The sequence below is a fragment of the Musa acuminata genome, chromosome BXJ1-6 (assembly GCF_036884655.1).
Source record: "Musa acuminata AAA Group cultivar baxijiao chromosome BXJ1-6, Cavendish_Baxijiao_AAA, whole genome shotgun sequence".
In the NCBI taxonomy this organism is placed as follows: Eukaryota; Viridiplantae; Streptophyta; class Magnoliopsida; order Zingiberales; family Musaceae; genus Musa; species Musa acuminata.
The window spans coordinates 41,651,225-41,675,941 of record NC_088332.1 but is presented as its reverse complement, the minus strand read 5'-3'; the positions used below and the strand labels follow the sequence as shown (position 1 = coordinate 41,675,941).

Here is a 24,717-nt window from a genome sequence, read left to right as displayed (position 1 = left end):
TTTCACTGCCCTCGCCTCTCTTTTCCGCTCTATTCACAAGTCTCGTGTCATTCTTCTTCTCTCCCTTAATTCTATCTACTTTTTCATTGTCTCTCTCGTTGTTATATCTTTTGCACGATAAAGCTTATCAATGATGGTAGTACTGCTCTTGTTTATGATAGTGGAGACATAACTACTATCTTGATGGGGAGCCGGTGGTAGAGGAGTCGGATCCGAAGCAGTTAGAGGGAGAGAATGCAGAAAAAGAGCAGGAGCCTTACGATGGGACGAAGGTAATAAGGGTCTCCTGATGGTGACGAATGACAACAAAAAGTATTTACAAGATTATAGAAAATAAAAGTACTATTTACGAAAATCGAAAACAAAAGTATTTCTCGAAAAAACCCAAAACAAAAAGTTTTTTTTAAGAATACTATCCTATAAGAAATTTATAATTAATCATAATATAAAACCATGTTTCTCTAAATAATATACGTGAATAATTTGGTGGATTATATAAAAATTTCTCTCATCGAACACTTACAAACGTGATGTGGGCTACTTTGCCATGGCAACAAACTTGTCTCCATGATGAACAATCGGAAACAACATATCATTTGTCTTTCGTTTCAATAGAATATGATGTTAAATAGATTGTATTTAGTATGTGAGATGCCTTCGTTAGAGTTTAATATAGCTTGAGGTCTTTCATGACCACTTAAAGTTTTACAATTAATGATCATCCAATCACAATATTTATCATGCTATTAGAGCAAATTGTTAATATAGATCTTGTATCTTTTCTTTTTTTTTTATTTCATATTTTATTTAATTATTATTTATATACTATTATTTTTTTGCTAATTGGTTTGTCACTTTTCAAGTGTGATCCAACTGGTACACTAGAGAATATCATAATTCAATAAAGTCATTTCCCAAAATATTAAGTTTGTAACATTATTGATTATATTGAATATAGTTTATTTGTATTTTGGATATCCCCACTTAACAGCCAAAGAGTCTCTTTTTTTAATTTTTAGTATTTTTTTTATTTTCTTCATTATATATTTATTTTATTTTTAAAATAAAAAACTAAATTTTAATAATCTGAATGAAAAAGTATACTTTTGCATTACAACAAAGTGAATAAAGAAACTAAGAAGGTTAATCTTCGATCCTCCGAGATGATTTGGTGTTACGAGCATAAGTCGCTAATCGATTAGCTTGCACTATTTTTATCTCTAAATACATGAGTAATAATCTTTAATTTTTTTCTAATCATGTAGATAGTGTATTTATGCCTTGACACGTTAAGATGATAGTCATAGAGGATAAATATTTATATTTTCTCTTACCTTTTGTATGTGTATTACATATTAAGAGTTCTTAGCAAGACATAAATGACCAGAAACAAGGGCTTGTGGCCAACAGCTAACATCAATAAGGAGGCTACTTTCTCCTTGAACATGTGACTCGCAGCACAAGACTGCCAAAGTCTACTGCAGGCATCAACTTGCAACTACGGATACAGCCAGGGATGGAGGAATCCTATCATCTTTCCGACGACACATTGACACACAGTATTGCCAAAAACAACTGCAGGACTATAAACCACTCTGTCCTCCACAAGATTGTTGAGCTGCAAAAGCCATTCAAACCACTTCTTCCCCTCCGACTATCTACAAACAATTGCTTCCCATGAGCAACACAGGGAAGTGTTTGCCTGATGGTGAGATATAATGTATATGGTGTGAGTCTGCAAGAATGCCAAACTTTGCCTGTGCTTATGGAACTCCTGTGTCTCACAATTTCTATCGAAATCTATTAGATCAAGTGAAAGAAAAATGATTATAGATACAAAAATAGGTAATCTTAGTCCTCAAACTAAAAACAAAAAGATGATGCTTGGAGCCATATCAATTATGACCCCTACCATTTTATTATTATCCCCAGTCGGGGCACTCTCTTTTGAAAGAAGCCCTTGTAGTTAATATAATAATTTATAATTTTGTTTCATGGTTTATAGATGAAAAAGGGCTATAATCTTGAAAGAGAACAAATTTTCTCTTTTAGATTTTTATATAACACATAAGTCTTTTGACATATTAAAGTCCCTTACTTGTGTTCCTTCCATTAACATCCACTAAAAAAATTCAGACTAATCATTGTTAATTATCATTAATATCAAGCAATTTAATATATATATATATATATATATATATATATACATATAATAATAATAATAAAGTACTCAATCCACAAAGTAGGTAACATAGTAGGGAAGTGAAAAGCTGTAATTGAAATTTAGTGATTTCCAGATTCAATGAATTCACAATTGAAAGGATACACTTAATAATTCTAATACATATCAACTTCTTTGAATTCCATGATCACCATTATCCTATAGATACTTAGGTACGTCATCATGATTAAATTATCATTAAATTTTAATAGACTCGATACTTATCAAGTTCTTTGAGATCATTTACTAATTTAAGTATCAGAAAGGTTTTATCTTGCATATAAGATCTATCTGTGATAAACATAAAAAAAAGATAAACATAAAAAAAAAAGATCATAGTTGCATCTAAATCATCCTCATGGGAATAATTGGTACTAATATTTTTACTAATTTTGTAGGCCTTCCTATTTATACCTTTAAAAAAAAAATCAGTAATAAAAAAATAATTACGTACGATGCATGTGTGTTTTAAAAGATCACGTGACTGTGCCAGATCGGCACCTCCCACGTTATCCACGTCTACAGCTCACAGTTTTTGGTGCATGCTATTTTGTCCTCCACGTAACTCTACATGCAGTTTTCGAGTTCCTTCGTGGGTTACTGTGGGTCCAAATCACGTGGTTGGATCGTGACCACAGCGTTCAACACGAGCTCCCCACGTGTCCCGACAACTCCTGTTGCCGGACGCGTCGCCATAGGAATGGGTTTTACGCCACGTGGTGGTACTCCGATCGTTACCGTCACGTGCACTAACGGTGGAAGAGTGGAACTGCTTCCATGGTGTCTCGTCGGTCCTCCGACTTCCAGCGGCGGCGTGCGGCGCCCAAACTCGGGGTGGCAACACCGCACGACCGCAGATTTGATGGAAACCACGCCGTCCCCACCGCAGCAGGTTGAGGTGGGCCCCCACTTCGATCGAGTCGTGCGAGTGTTGACTCGCCTCCCTAACATCACACGTGGCGGTTACTTGTGCGACCTCCCAACCACCAATCATCTCGCAGGATCGCTTTGCAAACGGTAGATTGGACATGACATTTTTTTGTCCCTATGTTGGTTAAGAACTTGAAATGTATGTTTGTACATGCGGAATATTATTAAGCTTTTTATTATCATTAGTGTACGATAAGAACGATTGGATGACTATCATCAAATGACCTGACGATGCTATGTTTAGTAGTACATCACTCATTTTATCGAACACCGCGAGACACGAGCAAAGTTGAGCTCGATGATGTGTTTGACAAAGTGGCCGCAAAACATAAGTGGACGCCAGGAACTACCTACACGTGCGACGACAAAGCAAACAACTTGTGTAACGAATGCACCGAGTGCGATACGGAGTCACGGCAAAGAGGGGGCTGCTTTTGCAAGGCGGTGCGGTGTCTTGGGTCATGGCTTAAATCGGGTCAGAACGTCATCAGTTTCTGTGGACAATTGCTGGATTTCCGTAGAGTTACTCGCGTCACGGGCGTTTCGGTAATTTTAATGCTGTATCGGGAAGGAGGGGAAGCCAACAACAACATGGGCGGAGTCGCGAAGAGAGGAGTGGAAAACAAGCGGTATAGTTAAATCGCCTTCCCTTCGCCAACCTATAGGGCTATTGCTCTCCCTTCATGCCTCGGAGTCCGGTTTTCTCCTTCAGTGGCCCGCGGTTTTGCTGTTCCCTTCCCACGTTTATATGTCCGCTCCTTGCCTCCCCCTTCCTCTCGCCAAAATTCTATATATTTTTTCCGCTGCGATCCTTGTTCTGAGATTAATCGCTCCAAGAACGGCATTTTCTCGTTTTTCCTGCGATATTGGATCGTCGGAGCCGATAAAGTTGGAATCTTGGGGGGTCGCGGTGTCGGAGTCGAAGCGCTGAGTGCGAAAAATTGCGTCTTGGAGAGAGTTTCCGCGGTACGGATGAAAGTGCAAGTAGAGACGAGAAATGGGGAGGAGGAGAAGCGAGCGGTGGGAGCGAAGAGGAATGCAGGGAGACTGGTGAGGAAGCGCGGGTGTAGCAGGCGGACACGGCGGCGGGTGCAGGCCACCTCCACCGCGATCCAGCGGCTGTTCTTGGCCTGCAAGACGGTGTTCAAGGGTCCCGGCACGGTGCCCGAGCCGGCCGACGTCCAAATGCTGCAGCTTCTCTTAGGTATCCTCCTCCGGGAACCCTCCTCTTTGGATCGCTTTGAGCGAATTCGTTTCGATCGAACTGCTCGGTTTCGTTTAAGACGAGTCTTGTCAATAGATTCGATCTGTGACTAATTGTTCTTTTACCAATCTGTAGTGATACCTACAGCATCTTGCCGTGCTCTGTTTTGCTTACATCTGCAGTCCAATCTCACTGTGTATTTGTTTGGCTTAATACATAGGGCTTTGCTTTTGCTTTCTTCTGAATCCAGACTCCGGTTGTTCTGGCATCGAGTCATTTTTTGCTTCATGGATGAGATCCATGGGGCTGGATTTTTGGTCGAATCACACTATTCCTTGATCAAGTAATATATGCTAATTTACGGGCTTATTCGTGAAATGCATAATCTTGTGACACACTGCTCTCTCTTACCTGAGATCAGCTATATATACTAACCTTCTGATGTTTTATCTCCAGATAAAATGAGACCAGAAGATGTCGGCCTAAGCACAGATGTACTCTTCTTTAAGGCCAAAAGTTCTTCCAAAGGAGCAAGGATCACATATTCCACGATATACAAGTGCCGAAACTTTTCGGTAAGACTTGAGAAAATAGAATTGTTACCAGAGACATGCTTTGCTTACTTGAAAATTGTATCCTAAGCAAGAAACGTTTGTTAGAACGTTTAATTTGCAAGAACTGTGCCTTGAGGTCGTCTTGATATGATGGTAAAATTTATATTAGCAACCTTAGATATTAGGATTGAATGGAAGCATTGATTGGAGCCTTAAATATTGATAGAATGAACATAATTGCTTAACACACTCTTGTTGAAAATGTTTCTTTTCCTTTGCAGATGTGTATATTCTTCTTGCCCCCATCTGCAGTGATTCCTCTTCATGACCACCCTGGGATGACTGTCTTCAGCAAACTGCTCCTGGGGTCGATGCATATAAGATCTTATGACTGGCTTGATTCTACACCCTCAGCTAAGTGTGAGCTCTCTCTCTCTCTCTCTCTCTCTGATTTCTTTCATGTCACATATCTTTCAGTTCATTGGCTTATAATGTAAGCTATGTGTTGCAGTGAGACCGGCAAAGTTGGTAGTGGATTCTGATTTCACCGCTCCTTGCGACACTTCAATTCTTTATCCAACAACTGGAGGTAACATCCATTCCTTCACAGCCATCACACCGTGCGCTGTGCTCGACGTTCTAGGACCCCCTTACTCGAGAGAAGACGACCGTGACATTACATACTATCGCGACTATCCCGGTAAGCAGTTTCCATGTGTTGCCTCGAGTCTTTCTGCCTTGTATCCATGTCGTATACTCCGTGTTTGTTTCTTCTGATATGCTTCATAGTTGCTCCTTACTTCCATGATTAGTATTGCCAAGCAATTAGGTAGATTCATAATGAAATTAAACTTCATCCTGGAGAGACATTTATGAATTTAGTAGTTGTCTCTATGTAGCCCATTGAATCCCTTCCTTTTGCATCAGTCCATTATATTAGATAGGATACCAGATAGCTTCTCTATAAAATACCGAAAACCGTGTGCTACTTTGGCTGCATGGTGCCGTAATACTGACTTTATTCAGAGCTATCATTTGTTATCAATGTATTTATAATCTTCTTGGTGAAGAAGAGTGGCATCCTATTCCTAGCTATGAGACATCAAGAATACTGCTGGATTAGCAGTTTGAATATGTTAGAACCATTTACTTCAACAAAAACTACATATAAAAGTAGTTCTTAGTTTGATGATTCACGAGCCAATAATTTCTGTTCATTCACTGACCGAGTTTGGTGAACACTTTTCAGATGAAAATGGAGTCGAGGATCATTGTCTGGGATGGTTGGAAGAAATCGATATTTCAGAGGATTTGAAGATGGATGGTGTGGAATATCTCGGCCCACAAGTCATCGATGGTTGACTCCAGTTCTAACAAGTTTTAGGCAAGAATCCCATTTAGATCAGCCATGACATTGACTCTGCTTTTCCTTCTCTTTGGTGGTTTTCCATGTGTGTCTGATGTGTAAAGTTATAATTGTTTTTGGGTTGATATCATAATTTTTTCCCTGTTTCTATCGGTGCTTATGAACTCCTTGCAAAAGATTTGATACATGATTGTAGAAATAATATAGGTAATAATTAATAGAAGGGGATTAATATTAAGTATAACATTTAGCCTCTAACTTTAATTTAGAGGAAAAAGTATGAAAATAATTTATTCTGGGAGGAATATTTTGTATGTGTAATTCTATTTCTGTAAGCCACAAAACTATATTATTTGTGATTTTTCTGAGAACAAAAATAAGTTTCACGTGATGGCAACGCACACAAAAATCCTGAGATACTGGCCAGCAGAGCCCAAACCAAAACCAGTCGACCAATCAAAGACTTCCACGTGTGTATATAGGTTGCGGAAGACACGTGCATCGACTACATGGACGGTGATGGAAGATCTCACAGAACTCTTTCCGACCCCTATCTTGATCTCCCTGGACGTATCGCTGCAGCGGGGGAATCACGATTTGGACGGGCTTCGAGCTGCTCCAGTCTCCTCATCCTCATCCTCTGCGACCCACAAGAATTCGAAGCGAATCCGGAAACCCTGACGAAACCCTAGCAATTCGGAACCCCCAAATCCCTCGAATTCGTCATCCAATGAGCGCTTCCCACCCCCCCGATCTCCCGTCTTGCTGATTCGTAGGTCTTCGTCGTCGTCCGCTTCGGAGGAATTGGAGCATCCATGGGAACCCTGCCGAGCTCTTGTTTCTTCAATCCGAGCTTGCGGCCCCGCCAGTTAGCCCCCGGCGGGAGATGCAGAGAGAGGTATTCGGTTATGGAGCGGGTGAGTCCGGGAGAGCTGTGCTTTTTGTGCAAGAAGAGAGTACAAGAGTGGAGAATTAGGAGGCGCTTTGATGGGATTATGTGCTTCTCTATAAATGGGAATGATGGCGGCGGTGAAGAGAAGGGGCCGAGTAGTAAGTCGACTGAAGAAGTGGAGCAGATTGCTGCCGACGAGGACCTGAACTCGGAGCCGACCCAGACTTCGTTTCCTTCTAGGGTACACCAGTTTCACTGTTTCTTCGATTCTCATTGACTTATGCGATAAATAAGCCAAATAAGTTGATTGAAATGTTTCTTCTTTTTTCAAATGGTCTTTTGACCAATTAGTTTATCACTTTGGACGATGATATATTTTTTTCAAACGCAAACGTGATTTATCAAGCATCAATCTACATTAAAGTACATTTTCATTTTTAAATTTTAGAAGATGCATGGATAACCCTTTTGGTTATCATTATTTTCCATCGCAGCATTACATTTATCATTCAATTTTTTTTTGAATTATATCGACTAAAATGTAGGTAAAGTGAATCATTGTAATGCCTTAAACTGGCCATGTTTTTTTTGGGAGGTCTATTAGCAAAGGGCTAAAATGCACTAGAAAAATAGGATATTAATTAGTTGTTGAAATTTATAAATTTGAATCATATAAAAGAAAAGGAGAAATGAATGATGCTTAGTGCAAGATGCTAGATTGTATATATTTCAAAGCATATTAAAGGTATTTTCTTTTTGTTAATGCTGTTTGTAGTCTAAATTTATAGGTAGCCCTTAGCTAATTCCTGTAAATGATATGTGCCATTCTAGAGCAGTGCTTAGTCAGAATCAAAATTCTGTATGCCTCTCTTTGCTGTTGGTTAACCATGATTGTGAACTATTTTGGAACCTGACATTTAATATGAAATCTCTTATGGCAGACTAAAAAAATACAGTAACTATAGCACTCTTTTAATATATGAATTAGATACATAGTGGTATATTAACGAAGATACTGTGCCTGTTATATTGAGCTACAGGACAATACTATTAAACATTTGATGCAATAGCTATTGCCCGAAAATCACTTTTGCAGTTTAGTTTCAAATTTTCATGGTAGCAAGGACAATGGGTTTATTGATACAATTTTGACTACTCCACCAAACCTTGACAGTTTCTGGCTTTAGTCGTACATGGTCTTCTACAGTTTATATTAGAAGTATAATTTACCAAGTAAGCACAAGACACAGATAATGTGTTCATACAATGGAGTGTTACTTCTCTATCTATCCAGTCGTATTTACACATCATATGGTATGACTATTATCGGGGAAGAGAGACCACATTATTAAGCCAGATGCTTGTTGTCTGAAAGGTCCATAATGTTAGACTCAGAGACTTCTCAAATGCAGGATATATATGTACAACACATAGTAACAGGGCACACTATGATTTTGACTTCTGAGAATACGCTTTCTGTAGGTCTCACTGTTTCACAGACTAGTCACTAAGATTAGATGGAGGTTATCTTGAGTTGTTCTTTATGAGTCCTGACACAATGTACCTTTGGATTAGGGAGATGGCATGTGGCTATCAACATCCTTAGCTAGTTAAAGATACTTGGAATGTCTTTGGTCGATATTTTTTGGAAGATCCTTACTGGTCGTAGTACATTAAAACTCTATACACCTGGGGTGAACTCACAATTGTGACCTAAAGATGACACTGCTGTAATTTGTGGAACTATGATTGATCCATGCTTCACGTTAGCTATCCTAATGCTAATTCTATAGATGACATAGATGGGTAATTTGTAATTTCTTTTCTACGTAAGTTTTCTCGGAATGTATGATTGTTTTCTTGTTGCTTTTGGCTTTTTGATATTTATTTATTCTTGATTTCTTTCCAGACACCTAGTATATCCTCGGGAGAACAAGTTTATAGTAGCTTTCAAGTTGATTCTTTCAAGCTTCTGGAACTGCTTGGACCAGAGAAGGTGGATCCATCTGATGTGAAGCTCATTAAAGAAAAACTTTTTGGCTACTCAACTTTTTGGGTCACCAGAGAGGAACCATTTGGGGACCTTGGGGAAGGTATCCTGTTTCTTGGCAACCTGCGGGGAAAAAGAGAAAATGTTTTTGCCAAACTTCAGCGGCACCTCCATGAAGTTACTGGGGACAAGTACAATCTATTTATGGTAGAGGAGCCCAACTCGGAAGGACTAGACCCACGTGGTGGGCCACGTGTAAGTTTTGGATTGCTGCGGAAAGAAGTTTCTGAGCCAGGACCCACTACACTATGGCAATATGTTATTGCTCTCCTTCTCTTTGTGCTAACTATTGGCTCCTGTGTAGAGCTAGGAATTGCCTCTCAGGTACATTAAAGTTCGAGCACTTATGTGTGAGGTTCTTTTTTTATCAACTTTTGGAGCATCACTATCCCAAGTGTTGCGTTGCACAGATAAACACTCTTCCACCCGAGGTAGTCAAGTACTTTACCGATCCAAATGCTACTGAACCACCTGATATGCAGCTTCTGTACCCCTTTGTGGATTCTGCTTTACCGCTGGCATATGGTGTCCTTGGTGTTCAGCTATTTCATGTAACTAAAGTTTCCCACATGCGATTAAGTATTATTTCATTCCGAAAGAAAATTATCAACTTTATTACTTTTTAATCATTCTATTGTGATGATTGTTGATTAATTGAAGAGATCAGGAGAGTAACATATTACACTACCATATTTTCTTTCAACAAAATGCAGCTGTTTGTGTTTTGTTCACAATGTCAATAATTGTGTATTATCTCTTGGGAACTTGAGGATCATAAGTTGAGCTTGTACATAAACATACATATAACGGTGATTCCCTGATTCAAATATCAAAATAAACTAATTATTTGTTATTATTATTATATTTGTTATAATGACAACTGCCTGAAGAACAGGATGTGAATGTATCTACTCATAGGAGTCTCTGAACACTATGAAAGTTATGCTCTGTGGTGTTTGCTCAGATGAGCTTTTTACAGCACAAGCATGTGTTGTTGATTTGTATGTGGCTGGAAGTGTTCAGTCTTACTTGCATTGCTACTGGAGGTAGTGATCATGTTTTGTTATTCTGTTAGGTTTCATTGAACTATAGAGAAAACTGCACTTTTTTCAGCCTATATTCTTATCATATTTCTAGCTTATGAGGTTTGTGGTTTACGTTGTGTTTTGTCATACCAAAAACCATGGAAAGCTTGAATAGAAAATTCTTCTTTCTCTATTGTGCAATTTGAATGCATCTTTAGTCATTTTCATGTTTAAATGGCATATCTCTTAAACTTCATGTTAGGATAATTGTACTTATGCTGATTAAATTATCCTCTGCAGGAGGTTGGACATTTTTTAGCGGCATTTCCAAAGAAAGTGAAATTGGGGATTCCTTTCTTGATTCCGAACATTACCCTTGGCAGCTTTGGAGCAATTACTCAGGTGGGCATAATCAACATTTTGAAGGAATCATAATAAATTGTGTTGTGGATTTCTAAATTTGTTTCTCAAAATTATATATATTATCAAGAAAGTTCTAGTTATGTTGTATCTGTAAACTAGTTACTGTTTACGTGCTTCGGACTCCTAAGATGTCTATATTAGTTATCTGGGTGTTTCTTGTATTATGGTGGTTTAGAAATATTAATCAAATATTCAAGGTGATAATCATGTATAATCCTTCTTAATAAAAAGGTTAGAACTGCAAGTGTTTCCATCTTCTTATAGACAATCACCACTACATACCGAAAGGTATTTTCCACAAAATCCTTTTCAAACTCTATTGTAGTATACATAAAACTTGGTTCATATTTACCCATAAACATGTTGAACAAGCTTTCATTCTCTTATTCCTTTTTATTTTTGCTCAAAACTCTGGATAATGGACTGATCCTGACTCTAGGTCTTAATTGTTGACGTCGAAGCATGACCTACTTGGTTTTCATATATTCATCCGGCTAAAAAATCTCCAGCTTTATGAGTCCAGCTTGTTTTCTGCTTTGCCTATGGCATTTCATGATAACTCTTCAATTTCATTATCATGACTTCTTCAGTCTTTTAAGCATATCTTGCCCAAACTACTTTGCATCTTTATATTTCCTTCGAGCTTTATTGCTATATGTGGAATTCTTAAAGCTCCTCCTATTAGTAAATTTGGTGTACTCAATTAAAAGTGGGGTTGCTTTCCAATGATTATACTACAATATTCTTAATTTTTATCAATATTTTCCTCCATTAATGTGTTTCATATAAGAATTATTTTTATTCGTGAATAACTAAGTATCGCTTCAATAGAAGATAAAATGAGAGAAAATCGTTTAAAATAGTATGAGCATGTGCCTAGGAGATCTTCGAATGCCGTAGTCAAAAGAAGTGAAATGATTAATGTTAGTGGTATGAGGAGAGGCAGAGGAAGACCTAAAAAGATTTTAATAGAAACTATAAAGAAAGATCTAAGTAATCTGAACTTAACTAAACATATGACTTTTTATCGATCTCAATGACGGCAAAAGATCTATGTAGCTGACCCCAAATAGTTTGAACTTACAGTTTTATTGTTATTATTGTAGTACCATATTTATTTGAGAAGAAAAGAAGATAATGAAGTCACATATGAAGGGATACGAACGTTTAAACTCTAAAGTATCAGGAATCAAAATGTGTTTTTTTTTTCATACCTCAAGAACTTGAACATTACTGGTGTTCAGATCTTTCCTCTTAGTATCTATCCTGTTTGGGAACTGAAATTATCATAAGTCCATCAACATAGAAAAGTTCATATTTTTAGATTCATCAATGAAGGTTGGTACTTGTTTGTCATCAAAACATAGTATTACTTGTTAGAACTGTTTCCCATTGACACTGCTTTAGTTTATTAGGCCTGGAGGAGAGAATTTATATTTTTTCTGAATGTTGGTGCTATGTATCTAAGAAAGCCAAGGACCTATTATCCAATAGTTTGGTTTAAGAGTTCTCTTATGGACATCCCAAATATTGGTGACACTGCTTCGGTTCCTTTTTTTCACTCAGTATCTGAATATTCCAAGTGAGATTACTTGGTTTTCCTCTGTAAGGAATCTCAATCTGTAGTGTTAATTAACATAACAAGTTTATTGTTTGTTCACTGACATTAGTTTGCCTCCTGCATTGCCTCTTGTTAATGAGTATGCACATGCTAGCAGCTTATTGCTGTATAAGTACTTCTGCTCACTGACATTAGTTTGCCTCTTGCATTGCTTCTTTGACTTGTATATATGTAGATATGACGCAAAAGCATAATGACATTAATAAACTCAAGCTTTTTAGGTCATAACTAGATTCCTTTTAGTGCAGGTTTTGATTCTGTATTCATAGCTTTTTTTTTAGGTGCAGTTTATGTCTAGTTTCGAGTCATATGTCATTCTATAAACCAAAGGGAATGTTTTACGATCATAGTTAGTTGAGGGGCTTATTTGTGGAGCGTTCACTTAATGGGCCTAAATGGTGGCTGCTTCCTTGAGGGGCTTTTCGTCTTGTTTTCCTATCCAAACTGTAGCCCATATGTGAGACTATACAATCCACAGATTACACTGGTCCAAGTGTTTTTCCATTTGAAGTTGTGAAGTAGCAAACTGCCTTTTAGACTTTAAAATACCATAATGTGGACTTTGTTTAACCTGAAATCTCACTATTTAGCCTTCTACAAGGCCCTAGTAACCTGCGTTAGCCTGTCCTTATCCAAACTATTGTTGCAGTGCAGTTTTTTTTTTGTGTTTCAACAAGTTTCCTTGATGATGAACAAAAAATATGCACAGCTGTATTTTTTTGGTTTAATTGTGTGTTTATGGCCTAAGTTTCAACAAAATGTACCAAAGCTGCTGTTTTGCTAATTGTCCTCCATCAAATGGTGTCAGAGATTCTGGTTTAGTCATGATTTTCAACCAATATGGCCTAAATTTACTGGTTTAGTCTTCGTATTCTCAGTGTTTACAGTAATTCAAGTGAAAATTACTTTCAGAACAATAAGGATTGCTAATAATTCATGTCACACTTTTGTAGTTTCTTCTTTCATTGTGCGGCAATGTTATATTTACACCTAGCTTTGTTTCTAACTTTATATATAGCATGTAATGAAATAGGTTGATCTCATATTGCTCATATATCACTATTAACTCCTGTAGTTCAAATCTATTCTTCCTGATCGAAGGACAAAGGTTGACATCTCAATGGCGGGTCCATTGGCCGGTGCTGCACTTTCCTTTTCAATGTTTTTTGTTGGCTTGTTGTTGTCCTCAAATAATGCTGCAGCAGGAGATCTGGTGCAAGTCCCTAGTATGCTATTTCAGGGCTCACTGCTTCTTGGACTCATCAGCAGAGCCACTCTTGGTTACACGTAAGCTTTTTCCTTTTTGATCTTGATGCAATCTTATCTTTATAGAAAAAGAAAAGATAGTGGTTAAGTTGGTTACAGAATGCAGAATGACCTTCTTAAAAGTATCTCTTATGAAAGCATGCCCTGAATTGAATTTTTTTTCACCCACCTACAGTGCACATATTGTTACATAATTGATTGGGTCACCGTGAATTCCTATTCTCTTTTTGTGTCATCTCTTAATCTACCCGATTGCTGCCATGACTGCACAGTTTTTTTCTGGTTGTTAGTTGTTTGCTTCTTTAACATATCTTTTTGCTTCTGTTCATCCCAAGACTCCATTAAATGGTGCCTCTTGGTCCAACCAGGGTTAGGCTATTGTTTGGTCCCCTGTTTCGTATGGAAGAGGTCAAAGGAAAAGGTACCATGTTTGGACCTTGAAACATTGTTAACATATCTAATTTTATTGAGGCGGGCCTCTTGCCTTTGTTCCCCTCCCTGCCCACCTCCCCCTCTCTGTTGTTTCTTCTTGATTTGATGCCAGTTTGAATGTGGTCACTAACATAATTAGAAACTGCCTGACTGTTCTCTAAGGTACTTAATACCTACAGCCTTATGAGTAGCTAGAGTTCTCTATAATCACAGAGGTGTATTGTAGCAGTTTCTTTCTTTATTTGCCTTTCTAAATGAATTTCTAAAATGTCATTTAACTAGTCCAAGTTCAGAGAGTCAGGTTTAACAAAAAATGAAGTTGTTTTTCTCTTATGGATTATCTTCTTTGCTCTACAATGTCAGTATATAACTAACATATATCTACTATGAGTTTACAGAGCTATGCATGCCGCTAATGTTTCAATCCACCCCCTCGTAATTGCTGGCTGGTGAAGCATCCTACAATTTTCATTTACTGTCTTTCATCATAGATATTTGTGGGTACTAATCCTTTGTTCGGGTATTAAAGGTGTGGTTTGACTACTTCAGCTTTCAATATGCTTCCTGTGGGCTGCCTTGATGGTGGAAGAGCTATACAGGTATAAGTTGTCATCTTCAAGCCAAGAAACAGTATAGAATGTGACACGGGAAGTAATAAATAAAATCTGGAATGCCTAAAATATATACAATTAATAACAGCTTCATTAGTATATAAGAGGTGCTCCATTTCTTCTCACTTTAAGTTGGTTCTGAGTACTTGTTCTATATATCTCTGTATGTTGAGAATGCTTCAACCCTAGAGACTTGTTCACAAATTTGGAGGATTGGGAAGCCACTTGGAGCTTTGAAACATATTAAGGATTTTATAGGACATGAGTGAACTCTTACTATCTTCAAATCTGAACTCTATTTGTGGCATTTGTTACTTTGCCCATGTCAAGATATGGTTCTTTTTAATTTATCCACCATTAGATGATTTCGTGTTTGTATTACATTTCTATTTGGTGGGCCATTTTGATTGTCAGCTGCTTGGATTGTCTTGTTTGCATTTGTTCCATTGTAAAAGTTTGATACAGTCCATTTTTCAGTTGTGTCTTCTCTTACTCTATGTTGTGTGATTTTCTAGAAACTGCATTTTTCTCTCTCCCTTGGTGGCATAACTTCACAACATCTCTTACAGGGTGCATTTGGTAAAAACACATTGTTTGGCTTTGGCTTGGCCACATACTCCTTGCTTGGTCTCGGTGTGGTATGATTCTTGTCATTTTCCTTTAATCATTTTTCAGTTGTCGATGTGTTCTTGTAGCCTTGAGCTATCTTATGGTTTTTATCTGGTTCAGTAGAATAGCTGCACTCTGTTTGACCTTCTCAACTATCTTTGTAAGGATTTTGAATCATCCTTGTTAAGAATGTAAATCAATAGATCATTTCTCATTTATTGGCCTAATCTTTTAGAGATGCAATGACACTGATAAAAATACTAATAATAAGATATCACCAAGACAAAAGATAGTGTTTAAAACTCATCCAACTCATGTTTATAAATATATATCCCCAATTAATTCAAATTCCACCTGACTGTGAAGAGTATCAAGAATATAATAGAATGAAATCATATAATGCTGAATGAATTCTGTTGAAGGCATTCATATAATTAGACTAAATCATGCATCTAACTTGATTCTGATCTTCTCTTTTGTAGCTTGGTGGACCACTTTCACTTCCTTGGGGCTTGTACGTTCTAATATGCCAGGTGGGATTTATAGAGGATGATGTTTTTGTTCCTTCTCTCATCTCCATTTTTGTCATCCCTAATTCTCCTTAGCAAATTGTGCACTTGAATACAGAGGGCGTCAGAGAAGCCTTGCTTGAATGATGTGTCGGAAGTTGGAACATGGAGGAGAACAGCGGTAACGATCGCCATTATTCTTGTTGTATTGACTCTCCTCCCATTGTGGGACGAGCTAGCAGAGGAGCTCGGCATAGGACTTGTGACTTCGTTTTGAGGTAATTGTAACTCCAATTTTTGGCTAAAATCAATTTCACACACAAATGAGGTGGTTTTTTTTTTTGACACTATTTATATCGTGTAATGCCAATCTTTCTCGTTTCAACCTTTGTATCTCCTTTTTCGCAATTTGTATTCACTTTCATAAGCCAAAAATATAATTTTAGCAATCAAAAGCATGACTTTTTTTGCTTGAATATTCTGTTGGTCACGATCAAAGTATAAAAAGACATTGCGTATACGCACGCACACATGAAGTTATTTAGAATCTGAAAACTTGCATATATGTTATTGTAGTTAATTTACTTAACTTGTGAGTTAATTGCTTAATATCCTTTAATATTTTAAAATATTTGGAATATTTTATATTTATTCTTTTAGAACAAATAAACCAATGCTGATTATTGTTAGAAGTTCTTTATATATGAATGTATGTATGTGTGTATGAAAATATTTTGCCAGGATCAATTTTCTTTATGAACTGATCCAATACAACGGTCAAATGTATTTTTAATCTTTCATGTTAGGGACAATTTGGGATATAGAGAAAGTAGAGACACTCAGAGAGAAAAACAAAGAGACACGCCAACCCAAAACACCTAAAATAATGAAAATTTTCAAAAAAAAATCCTTTAATCATCAAGAACGATAAAATTTCAGATAATTATTATAGGAAGAGGAAGAGCCTTTGTCTCTTCAATCTCATGTACATCATAGCCATATACATGCACAAGGAGAACAAAAACAAAAGAATTTAGCTTACAGCAAATGCTTAACGAATACACACCAAAACCTCACTTCAAGCATAGCCTTTGCACTTGTGTGGATGATGAGAAAATAACGTGGGATCATGTTTACTTTCTCATGATTTACTTTCTAAAAACCCTTTGAAGAATTCTGGTCAAGAAACTAGCAACATGTGGGATCATGTTATTTCAGTTCCTTTGCACTTGTGTGGATGATGAGAAAATAATGAAACTTCCTAATGCGGTCTCTCAGACATCAAATTCTGTAGAAAATCTCAGCTCAGCAAGAGTTCTTGCACCATCAAACCAGGTATATTTTAGAGATGGAAAGGCTGCAACCAGGAAGAGTCTGCATGAGAGAGAGACAGAGGTCGACCGCCGGATACCCTGATACAACCTGGGAATGCCACTCTCACCAATAGTCACCACAGGAGCAAGCACCATCTTTAAAATGATGGAATCTTTTTGCATCTCTGCCGACAATCTCCCGCTTGACAATCTTACTTACGAACTTGGGTGGCGGTGTGGCAATCTACACACACTCTCAAGTTCTTAATCACCCTCACCACTTCACCATCTCCTGTGCCTAAGATCCCAAATGCAATGGCTAATCGCTCGCTATGGCCACGGAGCATGTCTTCCTTGTGTTCCTCATCCAATTTGCTTACCACATGTTTTATCTCCGGCACATAATGCTCGATAAGCATCCTCTTTTTGAGGTCCTTGAGAAACATGTATATCTCGTTCGACCTAGGGTGCCACCTATCGAACGCAAGGAAGGTGTGCATTTGACCTCCAATCTCGATCGAACTCCATCCATGAGGCTTTGATATCCTATTCTCCTTCATCAGAAGCCTCATCCTCGCAACACCATCCCAACATCTCGCAAACACATAGATCTTAGACATCAGGACGTACCAACCTGCATAGCCAGGGTCGATCCTCAGAATCTGTTTGATGACTCGCTCACCAATGTCAACATTCCCGTAAATTTTGCAGGCATTAAGAAGGCCACCCCAAACACTTGCATCAGGCTCCACGTCCATGTTTCCAATGAACTCCTCAGCCTCATCCAGTCTACCTGCTCGACCAAGCTTATCAACCATGGAACTGTGGTGCTCCAGAGTAGACTTAAAACCATACTGTTGGATCATTCTGCGATAGTATTGTTGACCCTTTTGAACCAGTCCTTTATGGCTGAATCCCATCAAAAGCCCCATGAAGGTGACACCATCGGACCTAAAGAGAAGCTCCGCATCTTCAACTAGTCTATGCATCCCATATCCACAAATGATGGCAGTCCAACTGATCAAATCTCTCTCAGGTATTCCATCGAACACCCTTCGAGATTCTTTAATGCTACCGCACCGAGCATACGTGTTTATCAGAGCTGCGCCCAAGTGAACAGTGATCTCCATGCTGGCCCGCAGGACTTGTTTCTGAGCCTATCTTCCTCGTTGCAGGGCACCGAGATAGGAACAAGCCTGCAACACACCGACCACGGTCATCGCATCGAATTGGACTGCGGATTCTTGCATTTGGTTGAATATGGATATCGCTTGCTTATATTCACCGTTCAACACGTACCTGATAGACAAAGGATCCAATTATATCAGATAGTTAAATAAATTGCACCACAAGATAATATAAAAACGAGACTTTTTCCGGTGAATTCTTACAAGGGCAGCAAAAGAAGCCATAGCTCACCCAACAATCAGAGCGTTAAAGCTCGCGGTACCTCGCACGGGCATTCCGTCAAACACCTTCCTCGCCACGCGTACGTCACCACACTTCCCATACATATCGACGAGCGCGGTTGCGACGAAGACGTTGGAGCCGCACCTGAAGCTCAGCACGTTGCCGTGGGCCCTACGGCCCTCGGAGGCTGACCGCACACCGGCGCAGGCCGGGAGGACGAAGGTGAAGGTGAACTCGTTCGGCCGCACGCCGCGCACGAGCATCCGGTCGCACACGTCAACGGCCTCCCAGAAGCGTCGGAGCACCCTTTGATGGTCTCGTTCCAGAGGAAGACCGGCGGGGGGCAGGTCATCGGACGCGAGGTAGGCGTGGGCGAGGCGGGACTCGAGGATTCTTGCGTGGAGTTGGGGGAGGACGAAAGAGGAGGAGCGGCGGAGGAGGGAAAGAAGAGACTTGAAGCCGTCATGAGGCAGCGGTGCGTGGTGATGGAGTCGGGGGAGGAGGTGGTGGTTTGAGAGAGGGTGCGTTTTGCTCAGCCTCGATTCTTGCGACTTGTGTTCGACCTTTTGCTTGCTTTCATGGTCTGTGGCTGAGGAGATTACAATTGCTTTAGTCGGACTTGGTAGCTTAGTGCTGCAATCTATATACTGAAATAGGATGTGCTTATGTCACATTACAACAAGAAGCACCAGTGGTCTAGTGGTAGAATAGTACCCTGCCACGGTACAGACCCGGGTTCGATTCCCGGCTGGTGCAGATGAATTTTTTACGAATTAAAAAGAAATATCGAAGCGAAAATTAGATCTACCATATAGAAGTAAAAAGAAAAATGGAAGGGATTGCATTATTTTCTTTCATCCTCATAATAAAAAAAATTGGAATTTCCTTGGAAAATATTATATATTTTTAGTAATAAATAAATATTTTTTTAGTAAAAAAAAGGGCCTCTTTTTCTATGGTTTGACTTTCTAAGGGCAGCTTACATACTTAATGGTTGACTATGGAAGGATCTCATTCCCTCAGCATAAAAATGCCTGCTTTCGAAATACTGCTTACACACAACCCCTCTCTACTCGCGTTTCTCCCTCGAATGGATCGATGTCTGGCCCCCGAGCACTCTCGGAACTGTAGATTTTGCCCAGGAAGCGCCGAGTTTGGTGTCATGATTGGAAGCACCAGTAGATCCTTCTCCCGCTACCTTTCTGCTCTGCTTTCTTGCTGGGTTGTGCCTCTGATCGTATGAAATATCAGTTTTTGCATTTTTCTTAATCTCCTTCATTGCAACCGTTTACAATTAGATCTTAAACTGTTATTTTTTCCTTTAAAAAAAAAAGAAAAAAACTGTTGAGTTCTCTGCGTTTCTAATTTGAGCTAGAAGAAAACTCATTATAAATATCGATCGGATTAGGTTTGAAGAGGGCAAAAAGGTATACATTAATCAGAAATCTATGGTCTGTTCGTGGGATTTGAAGCACATATATCGTCTTATTTTGGAGAAGTTATTCTGATCTTTTTACTGGGGAAAAGGAGGGATTTTCGAAGCAGTGGATATGGCCGATCAGGGTTCGCAGGGGAAGCAGCTACTTTCCAGGCATCCATCTGGAGTTGTTTTCACTATCCAGTAAGTTCATCTCTTTCACCTTTAGCTGGAGAGGAAAAAAAAGTTTCTTTGCTTTGCATTGAAGACTTGCTTGCAAGATTTATGCTCTACCTGAAAATTATGAATCATGAGTTACATGTATAAGGCAGCACATTTGTTTTGTTTTACGAAATTTGTTTTAACAACCACCATCAGGAAAATATTGTTTGGACAACTCATATAGTATTGGTTGCAATTGTTGAATTAGTATTCTCATATATCCAGGACACTACTATAGTGTATGGATATGTAAATTCACCATGTTCCTCTCAGTTAAGACCAGAATGTTTGCTCAGCTTCTGTCAAAATGAGATGAGGAATTGTTAATATGTCAGTCACTTCAGGTCTCATTTTTCTTCTGAAGTCCTAGGGTTTATACAGAGTTAAAGGTCTTACCAATTTTCTCTGTTCTATGTGGTTAACATGACTCTTAAGCATTGTTACAATCTGCAATTGGGACCAGCTGTTGGAGATTGCTGTTGTTTGGGACAGACATCTAATGATTAAAACGATAAAAAAGACATCAAAGAATTTAGTGCATACAAATGAGACATAGGATGATATTTTCTGGCAGATAACATTGTCCATAGATGAAGCTTTAAGTATTGATTCTATCTCTACTTTTAATTGAATATTGCAAGAATTTATGATACATTTTTATTGCCATAGATTTTTTTTTGTCTGGAATACGTTACGGGATGTTTATGTGTTGTGCTTATATGCTTTTTTTGGTTGAACTCACAGGAATGTTGTTTCAACAGTAAACATGGATTGTAAGTTGGATCTTAAGACCATAGCTCTACTAGCCCGTAATTCAGAGTACAATCCCAAGGTACAGAAAAGAAGATTGCTTTTGGATCATGTAGCATTCTTACTTTCTGGTTTTGTATTTTTCGTGATTGCTTTACTATGTGCTTTATAATGTGCGATTGGATCATTTTTTTATGTCTACTAAAGAAATGCCGAAATAGGTGGATACTATTAAATGTTCTTTTTTTCCTTCTGATTTAGCCTATCAATCTCAGTTTTCCTATCCTGAGGCATGTCTCATTTGTGTTATTATTAAAATTAATACACAAATTGATGTTGAAGGCAATGCTGTCAAAGTTAAATTTGTTCTCCAGCTTCATGAAACAAGCTTTGGTTAGAAAGGATAACATAATAAACTTGTTGTCAACACTGCTCGACCCACTTAAACAGCCTGGGTCTCACCATTTAAACATAATGCATTGGTAGCAGGATGCGATCTCTACCAGATCCACACATGAGAAAGTGTTAGTGCAACTATGCAGAGCAAGAACATTTTGATTAATTTCTGGTTAAGGAGGCCAATTTGCCAAAAATGCAAGTTCCTAAACATATGGTTAAAAGACCCAGCTGTTTGAGGATAACCTTATAGGCTAGTTTCTGTTGAATTTATGGGTGGGACATGTTAAGAACTATTATATAGATTAAGTTAAATAATCAAGTTCCTTGAATAGTTTACAAGTTTCAAGCTTTTCAGTTATTTTGGCATTCACTACACCTGATGGAGTCGAGCAAAATGAAGGAAAAAAATTAAACTATAGTGTACATGTTATGTAACTCTTTGGTCCATATCTTCAGTTTTAACACAATAGTGCTTTTGTATATGTTTTTAAGTCAATATTATATATTGTGTGTGTGCGTGTGTGTGTAAAATAAGTATTACATAACATTACTTCGGCATCTTGTTTGTTGATTACATTGCATCTCTTTTTTCTTTCTGATGTATGTAGCGTTTTGCTGCAATCATAATGAGAATACGAGAACCAAAAACCACAGCATTGATGTTCGCATCTGGACAAATGGTAAGTGGAACTTGCTTTGCACATATGATCTCTACATAATTTTTGTCTTTTGATTTCAGTGTTTATCACCCGTATCATTTCACCTTGACTTATTTAAAATGCCAATAGAATTACTTTCATAATTTATTTTCATTGGCAATACAATGCTCAATCTTTATAAAAAATCTGTGTACCTGGTTTCAGTCTTTAATTTGGTGGGGACATAAGGTTATAATACCTACCGACAGAATTACTATCAGCTCAAGGTCAGACCATTAAGTGGGCTACCTGGTTTCAGGGTATTAATTGCTGTTGAACCTGTTGAAAATAGCAAGTTTCTTTTGGTTTTGTTCAGGCATTGGACCACCTCTGTAAATGAATGACATTTGAAAGTCAGAGTTCTTCTTTTTCCTATTTATGGCTTCTGCTTTATGTTTTATAGCTTTTAGTATGTTAAGGCTTATTACCTTGCAAAACCTTGAACATCTAAAGGTTTATGACCTTGTAAAAGAATCAGGATTTAGTATTTCCAATGACAAACAATGAATTCTACCTTTAGCTGTAATACATGACCATAAAGTTTATTGTGAAGTTCTTTGAGATTGTCACCTAGGTGTTTTCTTTTTTTGGTGAATGGAACTCCAAAGGCATGAGCTTTTCTTGTCATCCATAATGAGAACGACACTGAACTTGCCTCTTCTGTCAGGTTTGTACTGGAGCAAAGAGTGAGCAGCAATCGAAGCTCGCAGCACGGAAGGTATACTACAAAATTAAGAGGTTTCCTGTAATTTTCTATACGTATTTGTACCCTGCTTTTCAAGTAAAGTTTGACTGTGTTCATTAAGTCTCATATTTTCTGGCCTTCAGTTTGCTCGTATTGTCCAGAAGCTTGGCTTCCCAGCCAAATTCAAGGTTCTTGATGCTTTCTGCCTTCCTGCATGCTCTCTTTATTAGTTTTTCAACTTTTTCTGCTTTTTCTGTCTAATTTGTCTTGCAATATGTAGGATTTTAAAATCCAGAATATGCTTAGTTCATGTGACATCAAGTTTCCCATAAGGCTTGAGGGCCTTTCCTATTCTCATGATGCCTTCTGTAGTGTAAGTTTTTGTTCTTCTACATGCTCAAGAATAATTTACCCAATAGTTGCATGTCCACATGATTTCCTGTTTCCCTTATTTCCTTTTTTACTTTATCAAATTGTTTAATAGTTAGAATTCAGTGGTAGCATTTGTATTGTAAGCTTAGGTAATAGTTGGAATCTCAGCTACTCTATGCTCAGATCATATGAGGAATTTTACTGCCTTCATTAGAATAAACTTCATTCACTTGCGTTATGCTTAAATTTGATGAAACATCAAAGTTGCTTCCTTACTGCAATTATACATATCCTTCTTTTGTGGGCTTGTATTCCTAAAAGCAGCTGCATGAATGTTACCTCTAACAGTATGAACCAGAGATCTTTCCTGGTCTGATATATCGGATGAGACAATCAAGGATGGTACTTCTCATTTTTGCTTCCGGCAAGATTATTCTCACTGGGGCTAAGGTGATGTGCTCAAAGCTTTAACTCGAATGCATGTCATTGGTATCTATTATTTATTCGTCATCCTTAATCCAATTCAGTCGGAAGATGACACACATGCTGCGTTTGAGAATATCTATCCAGTCCTTACAGAATTCAGGAAAATCCAGCAATGGTATGTATTTGTATGCTCACTTCAATAAAAAATTATGTAATCTGATGCAAGCTGGCATTGCAACATTTTGTTGTTTTAATGCATTAGACTGCATACAAAAACTTAGTCTCACTTAGAATCTTCACAACAGAGGACTCATAGCCGCTGCCTAGATCAGAATGATCTGTTGAGAATCCTGTGAGCTGCACTGAGGCTTTGCATTTGAAATCTTTTGAACTTTCAACTGCCACATATTGTGAAATTGAACAGAATATCATCCTTCATTTTCTACTTGTGACCTACAACTTACTGTTGATCCACTGATTGAACAGTCATCATCATTAGCTTTCTATTGTCATTTTAGTTTACGAAATGTTTACTAAGAACTCTAAAGACTAATTTCTTTTTCTTTCAATTTGCTTCCTGTATGCAGATGTTATCAGGAATTTGGAGCAAGCTGGGATGGTTTTCTTGATAGTTGCTATATATCATCAAACTTATATAGATAAATTACATCCTTTGAAACCAATAAATGATGAATGCATGAAGAGAAAACCCTGTGTGAGGCTCCTGCCTTTATTATTTTGCTGAACAATTTGTTGAACAGTGAGGGCACACAACTTTATTATGGAAATTGTGATCAATCAAGGATGCAGCTTTTCATATAGAACATGTTGTTTGGGGAATTCATAATTCTTAAATATGTGATGCAAAAATATATACTAACTTTTGGATTGTTCTTCTACTTTTACACAAATTATAGCAAAAAGCACGATTTATAATGAGGACTGCACTCTTGTGTCGATCGATATGTTGTATGTCGGTACATGCCGATAGATTTAAAAAATAATTAAAATTTTCTAAATATCTGAAAAATAATAAAATTCTTAAATTACGGCCTTCCCATCTTCTCTTCTTATTTTCCCTTTCCTTCTCTTCCTCAGGCAGCCTCTCCCCCTCCCTTCTCAGCTCCTTCTCTACTAATCACTTGACGGGAGCTGTTGAGAACCTTCTTTTCATTTCTCACTTGTATTATCATTTTCAACCGTTCCTTAACTATAGTTTCATAAATTAAATAGAGATTACTCCTACATTATCTCTGCTAGATCGAAATCCATCAGTTGTTCAATATATACGGGTCTTTTCCATCTAATTGAA

The 24,717-nt window shown here is 38.0% G+C and overlaps 5 protein-coding genes and 1 non-coding gene across 11 annotated transcripts; 4 read left to right on the top strand and 2 right to left on the bottom strand.

Annotated features, from left to right (window-relative positions):
• The first annotated feature begins 3,863 nt into the window (after nucleotides 1-3,863).
• LOC103989858 (plant cysteine oxidase 2-like) lies at nucleotides 3,864-6,457 on the top strand. Its single transcript, XM_009408804.3, has 5 exons — nucleotides 3,864-4,355; nucleotides 4,812-4,930; nucleotides 5,191-5,329; nucleotides 5,421-5,609; nucleotides 6,159-6,457. The coding sequence occupies exons 1-5, from the start codon at nucleotides 4,124-4,126 to the stop codon at nucleotides 6,269-6,271; spliced, it is 792 nt and encodes a 263-aa protein (XP_009407079.3). The 5' UTR covers nucleotides 3,864-4,123; the 3' UTR covers nucleotides 6,272-6,457.
• A 343-nt stretch (nucleotides 6,458-6,800) lies between these two features.
• On the top strand, nucleotides 6,801-16,189 carry LOC135581244 (probable zinc metalloprotease EGY1, chloroplastic). 4 transcript variants are annotated; one of them, XM_065188919.1, is made up of 10 exons: nucleotides 6,804-7,408; nucleotides 9,077-9,541; nucleotides 9,628-9,768; nucleotides 10,543-10,644; nucleotides 13,362-13,573; nucleotides 14,383-14,433; nucleotides 14,514-14,583; nucleotides 15,165-15,233; nucleotides 15,687-15,737; nucleotides 15,832-16,189. In XM_065188919.1, exons 1-10 carry the CDS (start codon nucleotides 7,091-7,093, stop codon nucleotides 15,988-15,990), a joined length of 1,638 nt encoding a protein of 545 aa, XP_065044991.1. In that variant the 5' UTR covers nucleotides 6,804-7,090; the 3' UTR covers nucleotides 15,991-16,189. The 4 variants fall into 4 exon arrangements, with proteins under 4 accessions (XP_065044994.1, XP_065044992.1, XP_065044993.1 ...); XM_065188920.1 differs by lacking the exon at nucleotides 14,383-14,433 and having other exon boundaries at nucleotides 6,802-7,408; XM_065188921.1 differs by lacking the exon at nucleotides 15,165-15,233 and having other exon boundaries at nucleotides 6,802-7,408.
• A 442-nt stretch (nucleotides 16,190-16,631) lies between these two features.
• On the bottom strand, nucleotides 16,632-19,025 carry LOC103989857 (pentatricopeptide repeat-containing protein At3g26782, mitochondrial). 2 transcript variants are annotated; one of them, XM_018827475.2, is made up of 2 exons: nucleotides 18,446-19,025; nucleotides 16,632-18,325 (listed from the first exon to the last, which is right to left on the bottom strand). In XM_018827475.2, exon 2 carries the CDS (start codon nucleotides 18,154-18,156, stop codon nucleotides 17,239-17,241), a length of 918 nt encoding a protein of 305 aa, XP_018683020.2. In that variant the 5' UTR covers nucleotides 18,157-18,325; nucleotides 18,446-19,025; the 3' UTR covers nucleotides 16,632-17,238. The 2 variants fall into 2 exon arrangements, with proteins under 2 accessions (XP_018683020.2, XP_018683021.2); XM_018827476.2 differs by having other exon boundaries at nucleotides 18,418-19,019.
• Nucleotides 18,184-19,715, bottom strand: LOC135586138 (pentatricopeptide repeat-containing protein At2g13600-like). Its single transcript, XM_065189913.1, has 3 exons — nucleotides 19,635-19,715; nucleotides 18,446-19,083; nucleotides 18,184-18,325 (listed from the first exon to the last, which is right to left on the bottom strand). Exons 1-3 carry the CDS (start codon nucleotides 19,713-19,715, stop codon nucleotides 18,184-18,186), a joined length of 861 nt encoding a protein of 286 aa, XP_065045985.1.
• Nucleotides 19,122-19,192, top strand: TRNAG-GCC (transfer RNA glycine (anticodon GCC)). Its single transcript has one exon. It is a non-coding gene; the product is annotated as a tRNA-Gly (tRNA).
• On the top strand, nucleotides 19,492-24,229 carry LOC135677851 (TATA-box-binding protein-like). 2 transcript variants are annotated; one of them, XM_065190259.1, is made up of 10 exons: nucleotides 19,492-19,658; nucleotides 19,845-20,057; nucleotides 20,820-20,907; nucleotides 21,833-21,904; nucleotides 22,590-22,640; nucleotides 22,751-22,795; nucleotides 22,888-22,980; nucleotides 23,328-23,429; nucleotides 23,507-23,580; nucleotides 23,993-24,229. In XM_065190259.1, coding segments are annotated over exons 2-10 (597 nt in total). In that variant the 5' UTR covers nucleotides 19,492-19,658; nucleotides 19,845-19,986; the 3' UTR covers nucleotides 23,994-24,229. The 2 variants fall into 2 exon arrangements, with proteins under 2 accessions (XP_065046331.1, XP_065046332.1); XM_065190260.1 differs by lacking the exon at nucleotides 22,888-22,980.
• Nucleotides 24,230-24,717: the final 488 nt, after the last annotated feature.

Excerpts from the sequence above, each read along its gene's own strand:
- LOC103989858 (XM_009408804.3), top strand. The coding sequence starts at position 4,124 with ATGAAAGTGCAAGTAGAGACGAGAAATGGGGAGGAGGAGAAGCGAGCG. Across the intron at positions 4,931-5,190 it reads ACAAGTGCCGAAACTTTTCG|ATGTGTATATTCTTCTTGCC; the intron begins GTAAGACTTGAG and ends TTTCCTTTGCAG. Across the intron at positions 5,610-6,158 it reads ATACTATCGCGACTATCCCG|ATGAAAATGGAGTCGAGGAT; the intron begins GTAAGCAGTTTC and ends AACACTTTTCAG.
- LOC135581244 (XM_065188919.1), top strand. The coding sequence starts at position 7,091 with ATGGGAACCCTGCCGAGCTCTTGTTTCTTCAATCCGAGCTTGCGGCCC. Across the intron at positions 10,645-13,361 it reads GCTTTGGAGCAATTACTCAG|TTCAAATCTATTCTTCCTGA; the intron begins GTGGGCATAATC and ends TAACTCCTGTAG. Across the intron at positions 13,574-14,382 it reads AGAGCCACTCTTGGTTACAC|AGCTATGCATGCCGCTAATG; the intron begins GTAAGCTTTTTC and ends ATGAGTTTACAG.
- LOC103989857 (XM_018827475.2), bottom strand. The coding sequence starts at position 18,156 with ATGGAGATCACTGTTCACTTGGGCGCAGCTCTGATAAACACGTATGCT.
- LOC135586138 (XM_065189913.1), bottom strand. The coding sequence starts at position 19,715 with ATGAAGGAGATTAAGAAAAATGCAAAAACTGATATTTCATACGATCAG. Across the intron at positions 19,084-19,634 it reads CAAGAAAGCAGAGCAGAAAG|TATATAGATTGCAGCACTAA; the intron begins GTAGCGGGAGAA and ends ATCCTATTTCAG. Across the intron at positions 18,326-18,445 it reads TTTAACGCTCTGATTGTTGG|GTACGTGTTGAACGGTGAAT; the intron begins GTGAGCTATGGC and ends TTTGTCTATCAG.
- LOC135677851 (XM_065190259.1), top strand. The coding sequence starts at position 19,987 with ATGGCCGATCAGGGTTCGCAGGGGAAGCAGCTACTTTCCAGGCATCCA. Across the intron at positions 20,058-20,819 it reads GGAGTTGTTTTCACTATCCA|GAATGTTGTTTCAACAGTAA; the intron begins GTAAGTTCATCT and ends TTGAACTCACAG. Across the intron at positions 23,430-23,506 it reads TTATTCTCACTGGGGCTAAG|TCGGAAGATGACACACATGC; the intron begins GTGATGTGCTCA and ends AATCCAATTCAG.